Genomic DNA, 23,549 nt, shown 5'->3' on the forward strand with positions numbered 1-23,549 from the left:
ATTCCTGGCTGAGGCAGGCAGGGAGTGAGGCTTTTTGAATGGGAGAAACGGTTTTTCCTTTTCTAGAGAGGTTTGGGGTAATCCCACTTCCTTTTCTCTGCCAAGCTTTGTGTAAGAATTCACACAAGTCCCCAGGGGGCCCCAGTTACACAGCTGCTGCGTCTCCTCTCTTCAGTGATAGGTAAGTAATGGGCCAAATTTAGCATGCTTATGTTTTACTAAGCATTTTGTCTGAGCATCCGTGATGGTCCAGGGAGATGAGTTGCCAGAGCTGCAGGTCTGAAGAGGGGGTAAGCTCCCCACTGGTGATTTTTCCCTGCTCCTCAGGAGGCCGGGGGGGAAATGACCAACAGCTGGGCTAGGAAAGGGGCTGCAGGTAGAAGAGGATGAGGGAAAAGGAGCCAACCTCGTGATCGCCCCACCTCCAGCGTGTCCCAGGATAAGGGCTAGTTTTCTGAGGATAGGTGATTTCCAGTTTCCGAGACAGAGATGGCAGACAAGACAGAGTGCCTTGGTTAAGAAAGACAACGAGGAAGGAAAATTAGCTCCTACCTTGATCCCAACTAGTGCTGTGAACACAGGTGATAGGGATGCATGCACGCTGTACCGCCAGGGACCTCAGAGATGACTTAGGGAGACTCCAAGCCCGCAGGGTGTTGCACCAGAGAACTGCAGCAGACAGAGGTGGAGATTGAGGAAGCAGGGGGCCACCAGCTGCCTGAGGTGGTGTGGGGAAGCTTCTAGAGAGGACGATGTTAGGCCGATCTTGAGAGATGAGTAGGAGTTTGCCGGGTCAGAGGCAGTGGGAAATGGTGGCTGAGAGGTAGGAAGCAGCGGCTTGTGTGTGGAGAAACTGAGTCCTGCGGAAGCATAGAATTCAGGGGTAGAAGACAAGCAGGCGGCTGCACAGAGGGCTGTGTTGTTTAAGGTGGGTGCGGAGGAAGGATGGCACAGACCGGAAGACTTGGGTGCAGGGGAAATGCGACTGGTGCCAGCACCAAATATGAAGGGCAGTCCAAGCCTTGGCACAGACCCAAAGGGGCGGAGACCCTGGGCATCATCGCAGGTCACCGGGGATGGACGACGGCAGAGCTGGATGAGGGGGAGATGGGCGGAGAGGAAGCCCAGCCTCCGCCGGTTTTCCAGGCGACCGGGCCGACCTCCCAACTGGGCGGGGCGGGCACCGACGGAGCGGTCCCGCGGGCCCTTCGCGCCCGAGGCTCCTGGAGACAGGTAGGAGGCGGAGGAACAGTACCCGAGGGCCCGGGGCGGCTCACCTCTGGGCTGCAGCAGGAATTTGCCCGCCCCGACTCCCTGGGAGAGCAGTGTCGGAGGAAGTGGGGGTCCTGGGAGGAGACCTGCCTCCCGCTCCTCGGGCCGAGATGGGGGAGGTCGCAAGCGAAAAGGAAACCTCGGAGCCTTAGAGGGCAGAGGGCCGGGATGAAACAGACGCAACCCCGGGCGGCCCACGCCAACCCTCCCGCCTCCTCTGCCCTTCCCTCCGTCGGATGCCGTTCTGGAGCACAGGGTCCCGGAGACCGCGCGCCCCCTCTTCCTTGGTGCTGCCTAGGCTGTGGCCCTGGAGCTCCCGAGCCGAGTGCTGGCCCGGCTCCTCACGTCGGAAGCCACCTCTCTCCGCCTCGGGGGCTGCAGCGGGCCGGTTCCCCCGCGGGGCGGGCGCAGGGGACATCCTCGCGTGGGGACCGGGAAGGGCGCGCGGGGACCCTAGACATCCGGAGCTCCCAGTAGCAACTTTTCTCCTTGAGACTGTTTTTTTCTCCTGTCCTCCCTGCTGTCTCTTCTTTAGCTGCGTTCGTCCCCGCCCCGCGAAGGACTTCTCTCTACTTAAGAGAAGCAGCATCTCCGTCGTTAGCCCTAGCACGAGGCTCCCCAGGCACCCCGGCTTCCCCTCGTGCGCGCGGCTTTTCCACGAGCGGTCGCAGAGCCCAGGCCGGGCCGCCACCCCTCACCCCCCCAGCCCCGGGAACCCCTGATTTGCAGTGAAAATGATGCCTACGTGAATCACTCTTAGTACTAAATTAACGCAGCATAGATGTGCCAGTTTATATTTGGCTGAACTTGGCTTAGTACGCTCTGTTTTATTCTTGTAAACTGAAGTCATTTTATGCTTAGGAAAAATTAAAGAGAACCATGGTGGAGTTACAGATTTTAAAACTTAAGCATACAAGTCAGTACTTGCTTAATGTTTTCTCCTGAAAGGGGCACATTGTGTATGTCATTCTCCAGCGCGGTGACATGTACACACTTGCACACATACTGCGCACACGCACCAGACTGCACTTGCTCAGTGCATACTGCACTCGCACACGCCAAACCACACAGGCATTTTGTACACACAAACAGGACACTGCACACATGCACACGCTGCACTCACTTTACACACACCCACACCCCCACGCACAGGCTTAGGGAGGCTGCTTGTGGATCTTCTCCGGAGCAGAGAAATGCTGCCTTGGGTTTAAAGTAAGATACAATCAACATTTTCAAAGCATTTACGTTTTTAAAGTACCTGCAGAGACTTTTTAAAAACGTCTTTATTTACGAGTTTTAAAACAAGTGATGTAATGGCTTTTAAAAAAGGATCTCTTGGTGAATGAAAACAGTGAGTCTGATTGCTTTGAATCTGAACTCTCGACTTTTAACCAGTGTTTTTAATTGCTCTCCTTTCTTCCCTCTGAAACCCTGAAAGAAGTTACTCTTGAACTTTTAGAAGCCAGTTGTAGACGGGCCTGCCCTCCCTCACTGTATAAGAGCCTCCGCTGCGCCCCACGGCGTCCCCTCCAGTCCCTCTGCGGGTGTCCGGGTCACCTGTGGGCACCCTGCGGGGGAGGGATGGGCCGCCACATCCCTGCTGGCCCGGGAGCTGGCGGGGAGCGCGGAGCTTGGATGTGTGGGGCGGTGCCTCGTCCCCGCCCCGCCCGCTCCAATCCCCGCCTCTCCCGCAGGCCAGGCCGAGATGCGGCTGCTGCTGCTGCTGCTGCTGCCCCTGCTGTTGGCCCCCGCGCCTGGGTCCTCGGTGAGTGCGACCCTTCCTCCCGCCCCCACCCCCGCCCAGGGTCGCCGCGGGTCGGAGACCCCGACGGCTGGAGCCAGTGGCTGCGGCGCCATCCCCAAGAGAAAGCCACTGTCTGGATGGTGGGGCGGGAAGAGGCGAACCATCTCAGCCTGAGCGCCTTCAAAGACGGGTGGGACCTTGCAACCTCTGGTGCCCAGAACTTCCCGTCTGGCTTTCGGGCATAGTTCGCAGAATTGGCAATTTCCCAGCAGCCCCACCCCTCCTTCAGAAGGTTCTGGGCGCGCTGCTAATTGCTGCGGAGGTCCAGAGGGGTGATCTATCACGGTGGAAGGAAGAGGGGTCCTTGCTGGCACCAGCCAAGGAGCAGGGCCAAATGGCCATCCTACCAGACGTCTGCCACCTGCCTATTGACCAAACTCTGCTGCCTCTCAATGGGGGCTATTTGGACCTAGAGGTTTGGGCTGCCAGGCCCGTTCTCCACTGCCCCTGGGGCTGGCATCTAGAGCTGGGCTGTCCAATAGGACCGTCTGAGATGATGGAAATGCTCTGCATCTGTGCTGTCCAGTAAGATAGCCACTGGGTTCATGTGGTTACTGAGCACATGACATGTGGTCAGTACAACTGAGGAACTGAATCTTATTTGATTTTTAAAATTATTTTTTAACTGGGCTGAGTCTTTGTTGCTACGTGCATGGTACTCTCTACTTGCCATGCACAAGCTTCTCATTGCAGTGTCTTCTCTCATTGCTGAGCGCGGGCTCCAGGGCGCACAGGCTTCAGGAGCTGTGGCACTCGGGCTCAGCTGCAGCATGTGGAATCTTCCCAGACCAGGGATTGAGACAGTGTCCCCTGCATTGGGCAGGCGGATCCTTAACCACTGGACCACCAGGGAAGCCCTTATTTGATTTTAATGAACATGAATTTAAACAGCCTCATGTGGTTAGTGGCTAAGTATTAGTGAAAATTCAGAGAGTGGATACAGGAAGGCAACCGGTGATCACAGTAACTGTTTCATTACCAGGGGCCTGAGGGACAAGGCTTCCTGGAGAACCTACCTGGGTTCCAGGGAGGTACAGGGAATCTTCTAGATAACAGGCCCCACCTTGGGGGAGGGCACCGTGTGCCGAGTGGGGCTTGTTCCTGGAGCTGCTCCTGCCTGGCTTCTCCCGCTTTGACAGGATGGAGAGCACAGATTCCATCCACCCCTGGAGAGGGCTCCACAGGGGAGGCTCACAGCCCTGCCTCCCTAGCCCTGCAGGAGGGCCCCTGAGAATGGACCCACACTGTTCACTGCTTTGGGAGAGGGGCAGGGTGATGCTGTCTCTGTGGAAATGTGAGTTAAAGCTGAGAAGTCCTCCTCCAGCCAGGGGGCAGGCCGGGGTGGGAGTCAGCAGTGGGCAGTGGGTTTAGCATGGGCCTCAGTCAGAGCAGAGAGTGGGCTAGAGCCCACTTCCTCACGTCCTCTCCACCGCCGTCTGGCGTCCCCAGCTCACCTCTGCTACCCCATGGCCCTTGCCTCCTCAGTGCCACATCCTGAGGGCCTCGCCACAGGTGGCACTGAGGTCTCTGCTCAGGTGGGGGGGGGTGGCGCGTGTGACAGGACACCGGGATGAAACTCAGAGCCACCTCCTAGCAGCTGTGTGATGCTAAGCAGATCATCAGATCTTAGATCCCTTTAAATTAGAGAGTAATGACGCCCATGCACAGGTTCCATTCAGGTGAAATGAGGGATCCGAAGTAACCTGGGCCTATTAGGCACTTTCTTCCTTAGAAACACCTGGGTACGTGGGGCTGGGACCTCCCCTTACCCACTCCACTGTCTGGAGGAGGGTGTAGCCCAGGCTGGTTCTAGCTGAGTGCAATACCCCCCTCCATGGCCCAGGCTGGTCGTAACTGGGGGCGGGACCCCCCCGACTGCCCCATGGCCCAGGCTGGTTCTAGCTGGGTGCAATACCTACTCCCCCATAGCCCAGCCTGGTCGTAACTGGGTGCGGGACCCCCCCATAGCCCAGGCTGGTTGTAGCTGGGAGTGAGACCCACCCTCCTCCATAGCCCAGACTGGTTGTAACTGGGGGCAGGACCCCCCCCCTCCATGACCCAGGCTGATTCTAGCTGTGGCGGGACCCCCTCCCCACCATCCCCAACCTTTCACAGGATTATTCTCAGTGCTGACAGGGGTCAGCTTGAGCAGAATGAATAGTCGATTAAGGAGGACTAACACATCACACCTCTCACTGCCCCCTGCCCCAGGTTGGTCAGGGAAGGCTTCACAAGGGGTCTTCCAGTCTCCTTGCTTCTGCTCTGCTCCCACTCCCACCCTGGCACGTTGGGCAGGTGATCCCAGGGGAACAGTGCAGCAGGAAAGGGGGCTTCCTCAGTTGCCCAGGTTGGGGTTGGAGGAGGAGCTGGTGGGGTACGGAGGGCGGCAGGAGGCAGGTGAGGACAGGCCCGGGTGAGGGTGGACTGGACCAGCTCATTCTGGCTTCACACCATCATGCCGCTTGTGGTTTGGGTAATTACAGAGAAACGAGATGCGTCTGTGCTGCTCCTGGCTGAGCATGCTGAATACTCCCCACTCCAGTATTCTTGCCTGGAGAATCCCATGGACAGGGCAGCCTGGTGGGCTACAGTCTATGGGATCGCACTGAGTCAGACAGGACTGAGCGACCAACACTTTCACTTTTCACAGTGATGAGTCTGGGGGGAGGTGCTTATCATCCCTGGAAAGTCACCCTCTACCCCCAACACTCAATACCTTCCCCTTTAAAATAGGAACTGATCAAGTAAATTTCAGTTTAAATTTCATGGAACACTTTTATATCCTGGTTTTTAGAAGCTTGGAGATCTGGCCCTCTTAGAAGTGAAGGGTAAATGATTTGAAGAGTGAAAGCTCAGACTTTGATCTAGTTGGCCCTTCCTTCTTGGTTTTGTATGTGGTTCAGCAAACGTGTGTGAGTTGTTCTGATTCAGGGTTCATGGTTTTGTTATAAACCAAGGATAACTAGATGTTTGGCACCGGGGTGCTTGAAGAGCGCTGGGTGTAATCTGCGCATGCACAAACCTCCATCCTCACCTAAGATCCCGGAGGCTCACTACGTGATGAACATTTGCTTTTCCGCATGAGAACTTGGGTTCTTCTAGGGAAAATTGCAGGGATTTTTTCCTCTAGAGATTATTATGTTGTGACGCCCTAAGATAAAGTCCCCTTCAAACAAACAGGACATACTTCCAATCCACATTTTGCCTCCCAGCAAGAAAGCAAGTCTAACCCCTGTCCAGCTCCTCAGGCCTCATCCAGTGTCCCCCTTGGTTCCCCAGGTGAGGTTGGTGGAACCTGGTACAAGAGCAGAGGCCTGGAGTGAAGCCAAGCTGCTGTTGTGTCCACTTGTTCCTGTGTCTCCCTCTCTTTTCCATGCACCGGGATGGTCAGGTTGTTCTGTGGAGTAAATGAGAGAATATGTGTGTAGCATGTGGACTTCTGAAGTCACCTGCAGGGTACCAGATCCTTCTGGTGGGAACCTGTATCGATTAGGATTATTTTCCTGTTAGAGTCCCAAATGACAGTCCTTCAACAAAAAAAGTCCTGATTCCTCTCTCTTATAAACATGCATGGTCAGAAATCTGGGGATGTTCTGTCTCACCAAGTGCTCCAGGATTCTTGTACCTTTGCTTCAGTGTTCAAAACTTCTGTTCCTAAATTACCACATAGTTTCGAAGGCTGCTCCAATTCCAGCCATCACATCTGATTTCCAGCCAGCAGGAAGGCGTATAGGAGGACTAAGAAAAAGGACAAATGAACACGCAAGCTATCTCTTAAGGAGATTACAGGCACTGGGTTTTATTAGGCTTTACTGTGCTTTGCAGCTAGTGCATTTTTTTTTTTTTTTTTTACAAATTGAAGGTTTGTGGTAATGCTGTGTTGAGAAAGTCTGTAAATGTCATTTTTCCAATAGCATTTGCTCACTTTGTCATATTTTTGAAATTCTCAAAATATTTAAACTTTTCAATCATTATGTTTGTTATGGTGATGTTTGATTAATGATCTCTGATGCTACCATTGCGAAAAGATTACAACTTGCTGAAAGTTTGGGTGATGGCTAGCATTTGTTTAGTAATAAAGTACTTTTTAATTGAGGTACATACATTATTTTTAATGCTATCGCACACTTAACAGATTCTAGTATAGTACAAACAACTTTCACATGTACTGGGAAATCCCCAAAGCTGTGTGATCTGCTTTATCACAATATTTGCTCTATTTTGGTGGAACCAAGCCTACAATATCTCTGAAATATGCCTGTACTGGAGACTGCTAGGAAAGAAAATCTCGCTCAGTCGTGTCCGACTCTGTGTGACCCCATGGACTGTATATGCAATGCATGGAATTCTCCAGGCCAGAATACTGGAGTGAGTAGCCTTTCCCTTCTCCAGGGGATCTTCCCAGCCCAGGGATTGAACCCAGGTCTCCCGCATTGCGGGCGGATTCTTGACTAGCTGAGCCACAAGGAAGGCTGCCACCCAGCACCTTTCATGTACATCTCACTGACAAGAATTTAGTGACATAGCTGTGGCTGGCTGCGGGAAACCTGGGAAATGAACTTGGGTGGGAGGGCAGCCAGCTATCCAGCTAGGAGTCAAGGGTTCTCTTAGTGAGAGAAGGGGAGGATAGATACTGGGGGACTCCTGGGGGCCCCTGCCACAGCTTGGCAGGAAGAAATCACCACCCCATCCTAACACACACACATGCACACAATTAGATTAAGTTCTGACTAGGCCAGAGCTACAAAAACATGGCACTGCAGGTGGACGGCATTCCCCGCACACGTGGAGCCCATCCTACCTGATGACACGCCGTTCCTCCTGCGCTTTTATATCTTCCTCCTGGGAGGGCATGCTCTGCTGCTCCGGGGGTTCCATGCAAGGGTATGCTTCTAGACATCCTGGTTCTCAGACCAAACTCTGCCCAGCCAGGGGATGTCATGGTCAGACACGATCAGGGAAGAGCTCTCTGCCCGCAGCTTGCCCGCTGTACTGGGCACATAGGGGCTGCTGGTGGAGGCAGCATTGACGGATGAGGAGGCTAGGTTGGCTCCCAGCTCCTTATGGTGAAAGCTGGCTTATTCCACAAATGAGGATGTTGGGGTGCCTGGGGGAGCTGCAGTCCTGAAGGCTCAGCTCTAGGAGACACCGTCTCAGGCTCCTTGCAGGGGAGGGCTATGCTCCAAGGCTGGGGGTGTCAGGGCAGCCCTGAGCACTCCTGTGGGGGCTCCAAGCGCTGACTCCCACTGCTGAGCGTGTCCTCCTCCAGGCTCCCCAGGTGAGGCGGCAGAGTGACACCTGGGGCTCCTGGGGTAACTGGAGCCCCTGCAGCCGGACCTGTGGAGGGGGCGTCAGCTTCCGGGAGCGTCCCTGCTACACCCAGAGGTAGGAAGGCAGGGATGGGCCAGCTTGTTAAAAGAGAGCAGGCGCGGGGGAGTGGCTGGGTGTCCTGGGCCAGTGCCAGGGCCACAAGGGCAAAACCTACCACACGACAGATTTGTTCTGGGAGCAGCATCAGTGGAGAACTTGAAATTGAGTCATTTCTGCATACTGACACTCTGATTGCAACGACAGCCTTATTTCAGGGAGCTGGTGCCATTTCTGCTTCATCCAGCCCTGAGTCCCTAGCTTCTCCAGCAGTGCCGGCAGGTGTAATGAATTCTTGTTGAATTAACGAATAATCCTCAAAAACTAACGTGTGCGGTTTCTCTGCCGTCAGCCCCTTCTTCAAGTATAGATGTTTCTCACTCTAAGTGACTTATTAAGCTCCTGCTGCGTGCCCTGCACTCTGACGAGTACCATAGGGCGCAAAAGAAGGGGTGGTGACGCTCTGCCTGTCGGGGGTTTAACGATTCCTGAAAACTTTGCCTGAAGAGGCAGAGAGAAGATACTATTCTAAGTGTCTTACCCACATTTACTCCTCTTAAGTGGCAGAATAACCTTACCAAGTGGGTATATATTGCATCTCCAAGGACAGAATTTGAGTCTTCTCTGAGAATATGCTTTAAGAGGTAGAGTGGCCCCGAGTTAGCCAAGCTCTAGGCTAGTTAGCCTTCTGGGTCGGGCTTCTCCCAGGTCTGAACACAGGGCTCACTATACCTGCCTAAGGGGATTGGGGAGCCCCCTCCTCTCCTGCCACCGCTCTGGCCCAGCAGTGCCCACCGGGTAGCTCCACCGCAGCTGGGGGTCGGGGGGGGCCTTCAGGAGAGACCCAGGACGGGGTGGGGTGCTGGGTAGTGGGGGTTTGGCTCTTCCCAGTGCTCTCGCCCTGCAGGAGAGATGGGGGCTCCAGCTGCGTGGGTCCCATCCGGAGCCACCGCTCTTGCCGCACGGAGGTAAGGTACAGCCCCTGGGGGTGGAGGACAGCTCCCCAGACCCCCTCCGCGGCTGACATACTGGCCTTGGGAAGCCCCCCACCCTCGCACGTGGGTGCATGGCAGTCGCTTCCTCACCCCGCCGCCTGAAACGATACTTTCGCCTCCTTACCCCAATCCCCCTGGAGGGGGCGCACGAGAGCCCTGGGGGGCGGGGCGGGGGGAGCGGCCCCGCCTCCCCGAAGCTGCAGCAGGGGTTGGGGGAACAGGGCCCGGCCTCCCCGGGGCCCAGCGGGACGGCGGACCCCAGTGGTGGACCCACAAGCCCCCTCCCTTGCCCCCTCCTCCCCACAGAGCTGCCCCGAGGGCTCCCGCGACTTCAGGGCGGAGCAGTGCGCGGAGTTCGACAGCCACGAGTTCCAGGGGCGGCGCTACAAGTGGCTGCCCTACTACGGGGGTAAGTGCGCCGTCCTTCGGGCGCCCCTGCTGCCTCACCCTGCGTTGTCCTACGCTGGGCCCCTTCTTTGGGGAATCTCTTTGCTACATTGACTTTGCATTTCGCAATTCTCACTACCATATTATGGTGCTCAATCGTTCAGTCCTGTCCCATTCTTTGCGGCCCCATGGACTGCTCTGCCCATGAAACTTTCGAGGCAAGAATACTGGAGTGGGCTGCTATTTCCTCCTATTTCAGGGAATCTTCCCGACCCAGGGATCCAACCCATCTCTCTTGCGTCTTCGGCATGGCAGGCGGATTCTTTACTGCCGAGCCACCTGGGAAGCCCTCACCATATTCTAGACGCGTTTTCAAATACATTTAAAGAAAAACCTCCAGTACTCCCAGCAGGGCACAACAGTGGTGACCGTTTTGAGGTTTTTCCATCCTTTCCCCCTGGGTATACAATGTTTCAGGCCAAGCTTTGGCCGGTTCTGGGCAGTTTTGAGCCTTCTTTTGTTTGGCCTGCTCCCTGAAGCCTTCCTCACTGGCAGGAGTCTCTGGGTGGGGTGCAGGGATGGGCTGAGGGGGTGGGGTTGAGACCAGTGCCCAAATTTGGGCAAACTGCAGGCTGGGCTGCCTGGGGGCTTGGTGTGGCAAGAGCTCATTTACTCAGAATCTCTGGGGCTGGATGCCATGCTCTGGGTAACTTTGAGGAGGGTGTAGGTCATTAAGTTTTAGAGTGCTACAGTTCAAGAAAGAACAAAAATCACTAATATGGTGTAATTAAAACATTTTCGATGAGTCAGATATGCTGTGGGCTAATCCTTCCCAGTATGAGTTTTCACTGCTCGCTGTAGATGACTCCTGGAAACTCTCTGGCACTCTGGATTCCAAATCAGTGAACATTTTATGTCTTGTGTGTGCTGTGGGCTGGGGGAAGGGTCTTGGCTAGAGGTGGAGGCCCCAGTGGGGTAGTTTGCGTTCATTGCTCCTCCTGGATCCTAAGGTGAGGGTATGTTGAAGATAATTTGCTAAGAACCGACTCATTGGAAAAGACTCTGATGCTGGGAAAGATTGAGGGCAGGAGAAGGGGGCAACAGAGGACGAAATGGTTGGATGGCATCACCAACTCAATGGACATGAGTTTGGGCAAACTCCAGGAGATGGTGAAGGACTGGGAAGCCTGGAGTGTTGCAGTCTGCGGCATGGCAGAGTTGGACACAACTTAGCAACTGAACAACAGCAAAATATTACAGAAAAATTAGAACAGAGGAAAGTTTAAAAAGGGTTGCCGAGGGATGCCTTCTTTGTGGTGGAGGTGATTACAATCCTGTTAGCACTCCTGGGCTATTCAAATAGATAAATATAAAAACTGAAACAAGAAAATGACTGTAACCCACCTTTTTCATAGGATTGCTGCTAGCGTTTCTTTCTAGCTCCTTTCACATTACTTTCTCTCTCTGTTTATGTATTTGTGATTGTTACATGGTATCACTTTGCATTCTATTATAAACATCTCCCCACATTACTGGTTGGTCTTCATAATCACAGTTCTTAATAGCACAGTCCACAGGTGTAATAATCTAGTTATAGTAATTAAAAAGTAGCTGATAGAATATTATAAATAGTAATGCTGAGATAGACCTCAAGTGTCTAGCTTTTTCCTAATTCTAGAATTTTTCCTCGACTTAATTCCCAGAGATGTGTCCACTTCATGGAGAAGATCCTTTCCCCCTGTGACGGTGGTGGGATTTTGAGCCACCGGGGGTGTGATGGTGTAGGGCTTCCTCTCTCTCTGTGTGTGTGCACACATGTGTGCCTGTTTCTGGCCCCTGCCCACACTTCGCTGTTGCTCACACAGGTCTTGAACCTCACTCAGCCTCTCAACTTCCCCCTCTTGCTTACCGCAGCCCCCAACAAGTGTGAGCTGAACTGCATCCCCAAGGGGGAGAGTTTTTACTACAAGCACAAGGAGGCCGTTGTAGACGGGACACCCTGTGAACCTGGCAGACGGGACATCTGTGTGGATGGCAGCTGCAGGGTGAGTTGTCCCCGCCACCCCCACCAGCTGGTTTGGGGCTCATTGCGGGATATCCACCTGGCCCCCTACCAGAGGCTCTCCTGACCGTGATGCCTTCTCAAGACTAGCTTCTAAGGTGCCTTGCATCGCCCATGTCCTGTGGCCCTCTTACCTTTGCCCTTTGAAAACTCAACAATAAGAGGAAGCCTCTGGGTGGCAAGTTAGTAAAAGTAAAAGTGACTTAAGGGGGGAAAAAAAGCCATTGAGGGAGGGGCTGGCTGGCTGCAGGGGCCTGGCTGATGCTCTGGAAAATCTCTCCTCGCTTGGCTTTCTTCCCCTCTGGGTCTGCTGAGGGTTGGCGAGTTCTTCTGGTGAGCTGTGAAGGTGGCCCAGTGGCCCCAGGCTTCCGTCATCACAGTCTGGCCACCCCCTGGGGCAGGGGCGCTGTTCCCAGAAGTGCCAACAACCCGGGCTTGCCTCTGGCTTGCCCTCACCTGGGGCTCCCCCGAACGCCTTGAGCAAAGCGCACAGCCTGCTGACCGGCCCGACGCTACTGCCCGGAAGCCATGTCCACACGCTGTGGGAGAGAGGTGGCTTCCGAAGAAAAATGAGGTGTCGTTGCCAGAGAAGGGGGCGCGGGCACCGTGCAGGCAGAAGAGGTGGATGATCAGCTACCGGCCAGGTTCAAGGCTAACTCGGCACCCCTGGCCAGCAAATGGTTACTGCACCTCCTGGACTGGCTGGGCGGCAGGGTTCCAGTCCGGGTGTGATCGTGACCCCCCTCTCCCCTGGGGTCTCTCGCATCTCCTCTCACCTCCGCCTGACAGGTCGTCGGCTGTGACCACCACCTGGACTCGTCGAAGGAGGAGGACAAGTGTCTGCGGTGCGGGGGTGACGGCACGACCTGCTACCCCGTCACGGGCGTCTTTGAGGCCAATGACTTCAGCAGAGGTGCGATCCTTGTGGGGTCTGCAGACGGTTCAGACCGGGGTCTGTCGCATGCCCCTTCCTGGCATCTTGCTCGCTGGCACAGCACCGAGATGGTGTGATCTGGTACTCGGGTCGTGAAGACCTCAGGGTGGAGGCCAAACCCTTGCCCAGGAGCCTGTGGGCTCATGCTAGGATCTCCGCCCACTTATCCAGTGATGCCTGGGCGTGTCCTCCCCTTCCCCCCATCGTCCCCATCTGTCCCCTCCATTCCCCTCCCCTCCCATCAGTTTGGGTGCTGGACCCGTCCATCCTCTGTGCAGGCATTTCCTCCTTCAGAAACACTCTTTCCCAAGCCCCCGGCCCTGCTGTGTCCCACTTGGCGACCCCACCTGTGGGGCCGGGCACTGGGCAGCCTCAGGGCCAACTCCTCCTTGTGGCTGGTGGTCCCAGAATGTCTCTGCCCCTCAGGCTACAACCAGATCCTCATCGTCCCCATGGGGGCCACCAGCATCCGCATCGAGGAAGCGGCCGCCAGCAGGAACTTTCTGGGTGAGGACAGTTTTGGGGTCTGAGGTGGGGCCGTCACCGTGGCAGGGAGGTGGGTCCTGCCTTGGCAGCTGACTGGAGTGCTCCCCCGGCACAGCGGTGAAGAGCATACGTGGCGAATACTACCTCAATGGACACTGGACCATCGAGGGTGCCCGCGCCCTGCCCGTGGCCAGCACCCTCCTGCACTATGAGCGGGGAGCTGAAGGGGACCTGGCGCCCGAGCGGCTCCATGCCCGCGGCCCCACCTCAGAGCCCCTGGTCATTGAGGTGAGGGGGGGGTGAGCACCTGGCCCCCAAGAGGCTGGCAGGAGGGCTTCGGGGTGAGCAGGGGCGGCCCCCTGGCGTCCAGCCTCAATGGGGACCCTCCTGCACAGCTCATCAGCCAGGAGCCCAACCCAGGCGTGCACTTCGAGTACCACCTGCCCCTGGGTGCCCCACAGCCCAGCTTCAGCTGGAGCCATGGCTCGTGGGGCGACTGCAGCGCTGAATGTGGTGGAGGTGAGGGCAGTGGCCTGGGTTGGGGGTGGCGCGTGGCTGTGTGCAGGGTTCGGCTCTCTCCTGCAGGCGCTCCAGCCGTGGGAGGGAGGTGGACAAGTAGATGCAACATCTGCATGTCACGGGGGGCCCCCTTGGGGAAACCCAGGAGTGGGGGGACTCGACAAAGAGCCCCTACCTTAGCTAAGCGAACCAGAGGGCTTCCTGGAGGCAGTGGCATCTCCTAGGACATGGTATTCCTTTGGCAGCAGAGGGTGGGCCTGGAGGCAGTGACCAGGTGTCAGAGAGGGGCTCCGTCACCCACAGAGAAAGCTCTCTGAGCTCAGATGTGGTGATGGCCACCTACCCAGGGGGGTTACTGAGCCTCAAGCAAGGTGACACTCAGGATGTGTCCAGAAGGGAGCCTGGCCCAGAGAATGCATTGGGTGAATGTGGACTGACCAGCTGCCTGCTGTGGCCGGGCCTCTGCAGGTCAGCAGACCCGCCAGGTGTTCTGCACCATGGATAATGAGGTCTACCCTGAGCACCTGTGCCAGCCCCAGTCGAGGCCAGCTGACCGCCGCCCCTGCAGCCTGCAGCCCTGCCCGCACACCAAGCGGTGAGGCCCTGCCCGCCCCTCTGCCCAGGCAGGGCCCAAGCTCTTCGGTGGGAAGAGGGTGGAGGCCCTGAGCTGCTTTAGGTGTTGGGAAAAGCAGGAGGCTGGGGGGCTCCTGATAGCTGCAGCTGGGTGGGGAGGAGGCAGTGGGGGGCCTGAGTGTGAGACCCTGAGTGGTTCTGTCCGCCCTTGTGAGCCCACACAGTGCCCAGAATGTCCAGGCTAATGGCAGGGGGGTGGGCGGTGGTGTGGGTACCAGAGGCCCCATTGGTGTGAGCTGGCAGGAAATTGGCAGATGCCAAGGAGTAGACCAGGGCTTGGGCCCAGGGGCCTGAGGGCATTGGCGATGCCTTTGTTTGTGCACCAAGGACCTCTTACCTGCACCGGCCCAGAGCGTGGCACCTTGCTGGGGCCCAGCGTGTGTGCAGGAGCAGGTAATCCTCGGGCCACTGGCTCCCTGCAGGGCTGTGCCGTCTTCCACCCGGTGGCCTTGGTGGCAGGCAGCTGGTCTCTTGGGATGGTGGTAGGCTTGGCTTTGCATGTGCGGTGGGGGTGGTCCTGTCGTCCAGGTCCTGGGACCCAGGGCCGGGAAGGGCCGCTGCACATGTGGGTGAGCATGTCCCCTCAGGGAGATGCCCCCCTCCGCTGAGGTCAGACCTGGAGGGAGTGGAGTCTGGCTGGGGTGATGGTGACCTGGTGAAAAGGAGAAAGGGGTCTATGTGAGGACAGGAGCCCTGGGAGGGAGGCAGCCAGGCTCCGTGTTTATAGGGACCCGGGCACAGTGGTGGGAATGGTGAGCAGGGCTGGACCTAGGCCTTTGGGCAGGGCTCTCTGCCCCTCACCTGGACAGCCCGATGCTTGGAGGATGGGCTGGGGAGGGGGGTCCCCATTCCGCTCCTGGGCACTGCCCCCCTGGGCCTGGACCTCAGACCCAGCTGCAGGGCCCACCTCAGTGCACTTCTGCTCCCCACCAGCTGGAAGACGGGGCCCTGGACGCTCTGTTCGGCCTCCTGTGGGGGCGGCTCCCAGTCCCGCTCCGTCTACTGCGTCTCATCTGATGGGGCCAGTGCCCAGGAGGCTGCCGAGGACGCTGAGTGCGAGGGTCTGCCTGAGAAGCCCCCGGGCACGCGGGCCTGCAACCTGCAGCGCTGTGCAGGCTGGAGCGTGGAGCCCTGGAGTGAGGTGAGCCCGGCCCCTCTGGGACGGGGTGGTGGGCCTGGGCAGCTGCCGGCAACTCTGAAAGGCTTGTCATCCTCAGGGGAAGCAGCTCCTGGGAGAGAAGGGACCTGCCAGGTGGTCCCGGAGGCTGTGGTCAAGGCTGGGGCTAGGAGCAGGGGCTTGGATCCCTGCTCCAGCGCTATTCCTCCTTCTCGAGGGTCCAGGGCGGGTGGGAAAGGAGCCGGGCACGTTGTTTGGGGCCGAGGGAGGGGCTGGGGCTGCTGGTCACTGCTTCCGGCCAGCTACGTGTATAGCAGTTGCAAATAAAGGAAAACGCACTTCAGCCCGGTGTCCGCCACCATGGTTCAGGCTGTGTGACCTCAGGAGGGTGACTTGGCCTCTCTGGGCCTGGGGCCACGGAGCGCTGTCTGCCCTCCATGCCAGGCTGGTGGGCCCCCAGCTGGGCAAGGACCAGCTCGCGCTGACAGCCCGGTCCTCACAGTGCTCTGTCAGCTGCGGTGCAGGGGTCCGGAGGCGGAGCGTCACCTGCCGGGGTGACGAGGGGTCTCTGCTCCACGCCACGGCCTGCTCCTTGGAGGACCGTCCCCCACTCACTGAGCCCTGTGTGCACGATGACTGTCCCCGCCTCAGTGACCAGGCCTGGCACGTGGGCGCCTGGGGTCTAGTGAGTACTGCCCCTCCCCCCTCCCCCACTGTTGAGTCCTGGTCCCTGGGCATCATCCCCTCTTCCTTCCCCCTCCCTCCCTCCCTCCCTCCCTCCCTCCCTCTTCCTTCCCCTCCCTCCCTCCCTCTTCCTTCCCCCTCCCTCCCTCCCTCTTCCTTCCCCCTCCCTCCCTCCCTCTTCCTTCCCCCTCCCTCCCTCTTCCTTCCTTCCCCCTCCCTCCCTCCCTCTTCCTTCCCCCTCCCTCCCTCTTCCTTCCCCCTCCCTCCCTCCCTCCCTCTTCCTTCCCCCTCCTTCCCTCCCTCTTCCTTTTCCCTCCCTCCCTCTTCCTTTCCCCTTCCCCCTCCCTCCCTCTTCCTTCCCCCTCCCTTCCTCTTCCTTCCCCCTCCCTCCCTCTTCCTTCCCCCTCCCTCCCTCTTCCTTCCCCCTCCCTCTTCCTTCCCCCTCCCTCCCTCCCTCTTCCTTCCCCCTCCCCTCCTCCCCTTTCCCACTGTCCAGTCCTGGACCCTGGGTCTGACTATAGGACTCAGGCATCTCCCCTTCCCCCTGCCTTATGGGCACCCCCCAGCCTTAGGGTCTCTTCCCCCATGCAGTGTGTTCTCTCTCTCACTCCCTTCCTGGGGTCCTCAGTGCTCCAAGAGCTGCAGCTCGGGCACTCGGAGGCGCCAGGTGGTCTGTGCCCTTGGGCCCCCCGGCCACTGCGGGAGCCTGCAGCCATCCAAGCCCCCGGCCGTGGAGGCCTGCAACACGCAGCCCTGCGATCTCCCTCCAGGTAAGCACGGGGAGGGGCAGCTGGAGCCTGGCCCGGCCTCTAGCCCTGCCGGCAACCTGGCCAGCACCTCCTGCCCCTGCGCCTGTGCCCTCAGCCCCCTGGACCACCCTCCTCTCAGGTCTCCGTGTGTAAGGCCTTTGCCGTCTGCAAAGGCCAGCTCTTGGCAGCCTCACCGGTCAGCCGTGTGGCCCCCCGGGAGGCAGCACCTCTCCGTCACCCCCCAGAGCTCTCTGTGACTGCTGGCACACTTAGGCACTGCAATGGTTGTGCGTGGCTTGTTAGGCCTACTAGCTACAAGCTTCTCAAGGGCCAGGCCCGCTTCCTTCTTCCTGTTATGTCGTTCATTTCCTCAGTCGTGTCTGACTCTTTGTGACCCCATGGACTGCAGCACACCAATCTTCCCTGTCTTTCACCATCTCCCGGAGCTTGCTCAAACTCATCTCCATTGAGTCAGTGATACCATCCAACCATCTCGCCCTCTGTTGTCCCCTTCTCCTCCTGCCTTCAATCTTTTCCAGCATCAGGGTCTTTTCTAACGAGTCAGCTCTTCCCATCAGGTGGCCAAAGTATTGGAGCTTCAGTCTCAGCATCAGTTCCTCTAATGAGTATTCAGGACTGATTTCTTTTAGGACTGACTGGTTTAATCTCCTTGCAGTCCAAGGGACTCTCAAGAGTCTTCTCCAACACCACAGTTCAAAAGCATCAATTCTTCAGCACTCAGCCTTCTTTATGGTCCAACTCTCACATCTGTACATGACTACTGGAAAAACCATAGCTTTGACTATACAGACTTTTGTCGGCAAAGTGATGTCTTTGCTTCTTAATATGCTGTCTAGGTTGGTCATAACTTTTCTTCCAAGGAGCAAGTGTCTTTTAATTTCATGGGTGTAGTCCCTGTCCACAATGCTTTTGGAGCCCAAGAAAAGAACGCCTGTCACAATTTCCATTGTTTCCACATCTATTTACCATGAAGTGAAGGGACTGGATGCCATTATCTTCGTTTTTTGAATGTTGAAGTTTAAGCTATTTTTCACTCTCCTCTCGCACCTTTATCAACAGGCTCTTTAGTTCCTCTTTGCTTTCAGCTATTAGGGTGGTGTCACCTGCATATCTGAGGTTATTGATATTTCTCCCGGCAATCTTGATTCCAGATTGTGCTTCATCCAGCCCGGCATTTAGCCTGATGCACTCTGCATGTAAGTTAAATAAGCAGGGTGACAATATACAGCCTTGATGTGCTCCTTTCCTGATTTTGAGCCAGTCTGTTCCATGTCTGGTTCTAACTGTTGCTTCTTGACCTGCATACAAGTTTCTCAGGAGTGAGGGAAGGTGGCCTGATACTCCCATCTCTTGAAGAATTTTCCACAGTTTGTTGTGATCCACACAGTCAGAAGCTTTAGCATAGGCAATGAAGCAGAAGTAGATGTTTTTCTGGAATCCTCTTGCTTTCTCTGTGATCCAGCAGATGTTGGCATTTTAATCTAGGTTCCTCTGTCTTTTCTAAATCCACCTTGTACATCTGGAAGTTCTTGGTTCACATACTGTTGAAGCCTAGCTTGGATTTTGAGTGTTACCTTGCTAGCATGTGAAATGAGTGCAATTGTGCAGTAATTTGAACATTGTTTGGCATTGCTTTTCTTTGGGATTGGAATGAAAATTGACCTTTTCAGTCCTGTGGCCACTGCTGAGTTTTCCAAATTTGCTGGCATATTGAGTGTAGCACTTTCACAGCATCATCTTTTACGATTTGAAAGAGCTCAACTAGAATTCCATCACCTCCACTAGCTTTGTTTGTAGTGATGCTTTCTAAGGCCCACTTGACTTCACATTCCACGATGTCTGGCTCTAGGTGAGTGACCACACCATCGTGGTTATCTGGGTCATGAAGATGTTTTTGTTTGTATAGTTCTTTGTATTCTTGCCACCTCTTCTTAATATCTTCTGCTTCTGTTAGGTCCATATCATTTCTGTCCTTTATTATGCCCATCTTTGCATGAAATGTTCCCTTGGTATCTACAATTTTCTTGAAGAGATCGCTAGTGTTTCCCATTCTATTGTTTTCCTCTATTTCTTTGCATTGATCACTGAGGAAGTCTTTCTTATCTCTCCTTGCTATTCTTTGGAACTATTCTTGCTGTTCTTTCTTCCTGTTTATAGCCCCACGGAACCTAGCTGGCACATGGTCGGTCCTCAGTAAATGTTTGTTGAAGGACTGAGTGCAGAGAGGAAGACAGTCCAGGAGAGATGTCCTTCACATTGCCTCTGCCTTCCCGACTCCCTTCTCCCCCCCATCCTCCCTGGGAAAGAAGGTGTCCCAGTCGTGAGGAGCTGTAGGACAAGGGGCACACAGGCCATCAGGTTACTTGGTTTGAGGAAGTGTTATTGGGGGAAGGTGTTGGCTGGGGCTGCACAGGGGTGGCCGGGGGAGTGGCCTTCTGGGACTGCAAACAGGTGTGTTTGGCCCTGACGTGCCAATGACGGGGAAATGGTAGGATGCCAGTGGAGGCACGTGGCAAGGTGGCCAAGAACCCGTGGCCCAGAGTCAATGGCTGCTGCTGCTAAGTCGCTTCAGTCGTGTCCGACTCTGTGCGACCCCATAGACAGCAGCGCACCAGGCTCCCCTGTTCCTGGATTCTCCAGGCAAGAGCACTGGGGTGGGTTGCCATTTCCTTCTCCAATGCATGAAAGTGAAAAGTGAAAGTGAAGTCGCTCAGTCGTGTCCGACTCTTAGCAACCCCATGGCCTGCAGCCCACCAGGCTCCTCCGTCCAGGGGATTCTCCAGGCAAGAGTACTGGAGTGGGGAGCCACTGCCTTCTCCGGAGTCAATGGCTAACTGGGTTCAAATCTCCCCTCCATTGCTGACCAGGCGTGTGACCCTGGGCAAGGGTCTCTCCTCTGTCATCCTCTGCTGGCCCAGCTGTGCAGTAGGGTTAAGGAGACTAACTTTCCAGGCTTGTGGTGATCTCTTGGCATACTGCTGCACACACAATACTCCATAAATGAAGTTGTTGTTCAGTCGCTTAGTTGTGGACTACTATTTGCAGCCTCATGGACTGCAGCGTGCCAGGCTTCCCTGTCCTTCACCATTTCCCATAGTTTGCTCAAATTCATGTCCATTGAGTCGGTGATGTTATTCAACTATCTTATCCTCTGTTGTCCCCTTCTCCTCCTGCCTTCAGTCTTTCTCAGTATCAGGGTCTTTTCCAATGAGTCGGCTCTTTGCATCAGGTGGCCAAAGTATTCAGCTTCAGCATCAGTCCTTCCAATGAATATTCAGGGTTGGTTTCCTTTGGGATTAACTGGTTGATCTCCTTGCAGTCCAGGGGACTCTCAAGAGTCTTCTCCGACACCACAGTTGAAAAGCGTCAATTCTTCGGCGCTCAGCTTCCTTTATGGTCCCGCGCTCACATCCATATGGAGGGTGGGTAGCAGTCGTGGTGAGGCCCTGTGGGCCTGGACTGGGCTCGGGCCTAGCCTTCGGGCTGCACGTGCAGGAGGTTCCTCAGCCCTTACAAGTCCAGCTCCCTCGAGCCACTCGGTGTCCCCGGACCCTGGACACCTTTCTGGGAGAGGTGGCTCGAAGCCTGCCCCAAAGAGGCATTGACTCGGAAAGGAAGGAAACGAAAGGAGAGCTTCAGGCCAGGGTGAGTTGTGAAAGAAAGAAACCTGCATTGCTATTTTCATAATTATAGAAATAATGTGTGTTCATTGTGGAACGTTTGGCTAAATTAGAAATGTAGTATATATAGAGAAACTTAAATTGGCCTTTATCCCAGCGGTTACTGGATAAATCTTTAGTGTGTTTCCTTGTAATGTATCTGTGATTTCTGTATCTGCTTCCCCCCTCCCCCAACCCCCGTGACGTTTGGTGTGTGAACATTTTCATCCTGTGATTTCTAGGGGCTCCGCAGAAGTCCACTTGTGGGTGAGAATTTAGAATTTGTGTGTTTCCTGCTGTTTCGGATACTTCAGTGCTTTAGTGCTTACTGGCCAGTGCCCTGGAGGAAGGCCTGAGTGTCCAAAGAGGGCTCCCCCTGAGGGGCGGGCGTCTGAGAGCCGACACACTGGACAGTTCTGCTTCCCCCTCTTTCTAGAGCAGCACACGCCAGTAGAAATAAGCCCACATGTCATGAAAAATTTTCTAAGAGCCACGTTTTAGAAAGTAAAAAGAAACGAGTGAATCTGCATTTATAATATGTTTTATTTAACCCAATAAAATATTTTTAGCCTGGAATGAATATAAAAATTGTAGGATATTTTATATTCTTTTTTTCACCAGATTTTTTTTTTTTTAATCTTGCAAGTCCACTGTATAGTTTACACTTACGGCTCATCTCAGTTCAGATGCTGGAATCCCACTGGTGTACTTGGTCTCAATTTCGAGGTCATGAGATATCCAGCTGAAAAAGCAGACTCACCTACCCAACTTGTCCCAGACATACTGAAGCATCTTCTGATAAATGAATTAAGTGTCAGTATTTAAACTGTAAATTTAATTCTGATTCAACAAAATTTGAAACTCAGTTTCTCAGTCACTCTGGCCCCATCTCCAGTGCTCAGTAACTGTGAGACCAGTCAGGAGCCAGGACTGGCACTGGCCCAGGGTGGGGTTGGGGGTTGTGACAGGTCTCTTCGGGGGGTGCTCTTAAGGCTGGGAGGATGCTGAGGGCCTCTGACTATGGCTCACATTTGTCTGATAGGCTCAGGGGAGCCGTTGAAAGTTTAGGGGCTTGAAGTGATGCCGTGAAAGATGGTTAGGACATTTGGTGCCTGCATGAGGGTCAGGCTGAAGTGGGGAGAGTGGGAGCAGGCTGCAGACGCTCAGAGTTTGAGGAATGGAGGGGTGGGCACTGGCTGGCACAGCCTGAAGCCCCTGGTGTGTGGGAAGGGACCCCAGACTCTGAGTTAAAGCCTGAGATGATGGCAGAAGAAAGTCATAGGAGTCCTCACGTGTAACAGAGGCAGGATGGGCTTGGTGGAAAGCTGCCTTCCCAGCCACAGAGGGACAGCCGGAATTCCCAGGCTGGCTGGGGACCGTGAACCCACAGCCAAATGTAAACAGGAGACCAGAACCAGGGAGAGAATTTGAATCAACCTTGTCTGAGCTTTTGGCCCAGGTGGGACGGGCAGTACATGGAAAACAAAGATTTGACCACATATCTACCAGAATCTTCCAACTCTATTATTTTTAAAAGTTCCCTGGGACTGGCGAGATGTAGTCCCTATGGAGATGGACTTTTCTATTATTTTTTTTGGTAACTTTGTTCCACTATGTAGTGATATGTTTATTGTGGAAAATTTGAAAAACACTAACAAATAGAAGGAAGCACCCCCGTCACCTAGCCCCCTGGCAGAACACACACACACAGCATGCAGAGCCTTTCACTGTGAGCATTTCGGGGTTTTTATTTATTTTATTCGAGTAGAGTTGATTTCCAATACAGTGTTAGTTTCTGCTGTACAGCAAAGTGATTCAGTTTTTTTAATATACACACATACACATACTCATTCTTTTTTGTATTCTTTTCTCTTTTGCTTCTCTGGTGGCTCAGTGGTAAAGAACCGCCTGCAATACAGGAGTTGCAGGAGACACGGGTTCAATCCCCTGGAGAAGGGCATGGCTCCAGTCTTCTTGCCTGGAGAATCCCATGGACAGAGGAGCCTGGCGGGCTCTAGTCCATGGGGTCACACAGAGTTGGACGTGACTGAAGCGACTTAGCACGCGTGGTCCATCGCAGGATGCTGCATACAGTTCCCTGTGCGATGTGGTAGGCCCGTGTTGTTTATCCATTCTCTATGTAGTAGTTGGCATCTGCCAACCCCGCACTCCCACCCTCCCCTTGGCAACCATAGCTCTGTTCTCTGTGGTGGTGAGTCTGTTTTGTAGTCACTGTGAGCATTTTGGCCATATCGTGCTAGTATTATTTTGGGCATCATTTTTAAAAACTCCTGTTGTCTTCATTTTCTCTACAGCCTTTTGCATTTTTTCTGTAACATTTTGTGATGAAAAATCTTTTTAAAAACCTTATTGAGGTTAATTATCATACACCATAAAATTCACCTATTCTAACAGTACAGTTCGTGATATTGAGTAAGTTTGCCAAGTTGGACAAGAGACGCGGAGAAACTTGAACACACAGGAAAGATGAAGAGCTGTGTGGCAAGCAGTCATGTGCCCACCATCAAGTTCTACAATTACTATTTTGTTGTAATTACACTTTCATCATCTACTCTCTGTCTCTTCATTTATCAATTCAGTTGTTTTTAATATGGAATTTTTTATTGAGGTGAAATTCAATCACACACAGTTAACCACTTTAATGTGTACAATGTGCTCTTATTTGTTCTCAAGGTTGTATGACCAACAGCTCTCTCAGTTCAGTTCAGTCACTCAGTCATGTCCAACTCTTTGTGACCCCATGGGCTGCAGCACGCCAGGCCTCCCTGTCCATCACCAACTCCCGGAGCTTCCTCAAACTCACGTCCATTGAGTCGGTGATGCCGTCCAACCATCTCAT

General features: G+C 54.7%; 1 protein-coding gene and 1 long non-coding RNA gene across 4 annotated transcripts in view; one reads left to right on the top strand and one right to left on the bottom strand.

Moving 5' to 3' along the window:
• The first annotated feature begins 390 nt into the window (after positions 1–390).
• The window catches only part of PAPLN (papilin, proteoglycan like sulfated glycoprotein), a 36,580-nt gene continuing 13,421 nt past the window's right edge, over positions 391–23,549 (top strand). For 2 of the 3 annotated variants that reach the window (XM_055538577.1, XM_055538580.1), the window contains exons 1-14: positions 941–1,233; positions 2,967–3,037; positions 8,346–8,461; positions 9,351–9,411; positions 9,745–9,847; positions 11,740–11,870; positions 12,677–12,800; positions 13,248–13,328; positions 13,423–13,595; positions 13,703–13,826; positions 14,295–14,421; positions 15,393–15,600; positions 16,079–16,261; positions 16,889–17,030. In XM_055538577.1, the coding sequence (XP_055394552.1) occupies positions 2,978–3,037; positions 8,346–8,461; positions 9,351–9,411; positions 9,745–9,847; positions 11,740–11,870; positions 12,677–12,800; positions 13,248–13,328; positions 13,423–13,595; positions 13,703–13,826; positions 14,295–14,421; positions 15,393–15,600; positions 16,079–16,261; positions 16,889–17,030 (1,633 nt within the window). In that variant the 5' untranslated portion in view covers positions 941–1,233; positions 2,967–2,977. The other variant, XM_055538579.1, reaches the window with a different exon arrangement.
• On the bottom strand, positions 5,826–8,014 carry LOC129621773 (uncharacterized). The gene is made up of 2 exons (XR_008699678.1): positions 7,878–8,014; positions 5,826–6,814 (listed from the first exon to the last, which is right to left on the bottom strand). It is a non-coding gene; the product is annotated as an uncharacterized LOC129621773 (long non-coding RNA).

Source organism: Bubalus kerabau, chromosome 10 (assembly GCF_029407905.1).
Source record: "Bubalus kerabau isolate K-KA32 ecotype Philippines breed swamp buffalo chromosome 10, PCC_UOA_SB_1v2, whole genome shotgun sequence".
NCBI classification, from domain to species: Eukaryota; Metazoa; Chordata; class Mammalia; order Artiodactyla; family Bovidae; genus Bubalus; species Bubalus kerabau.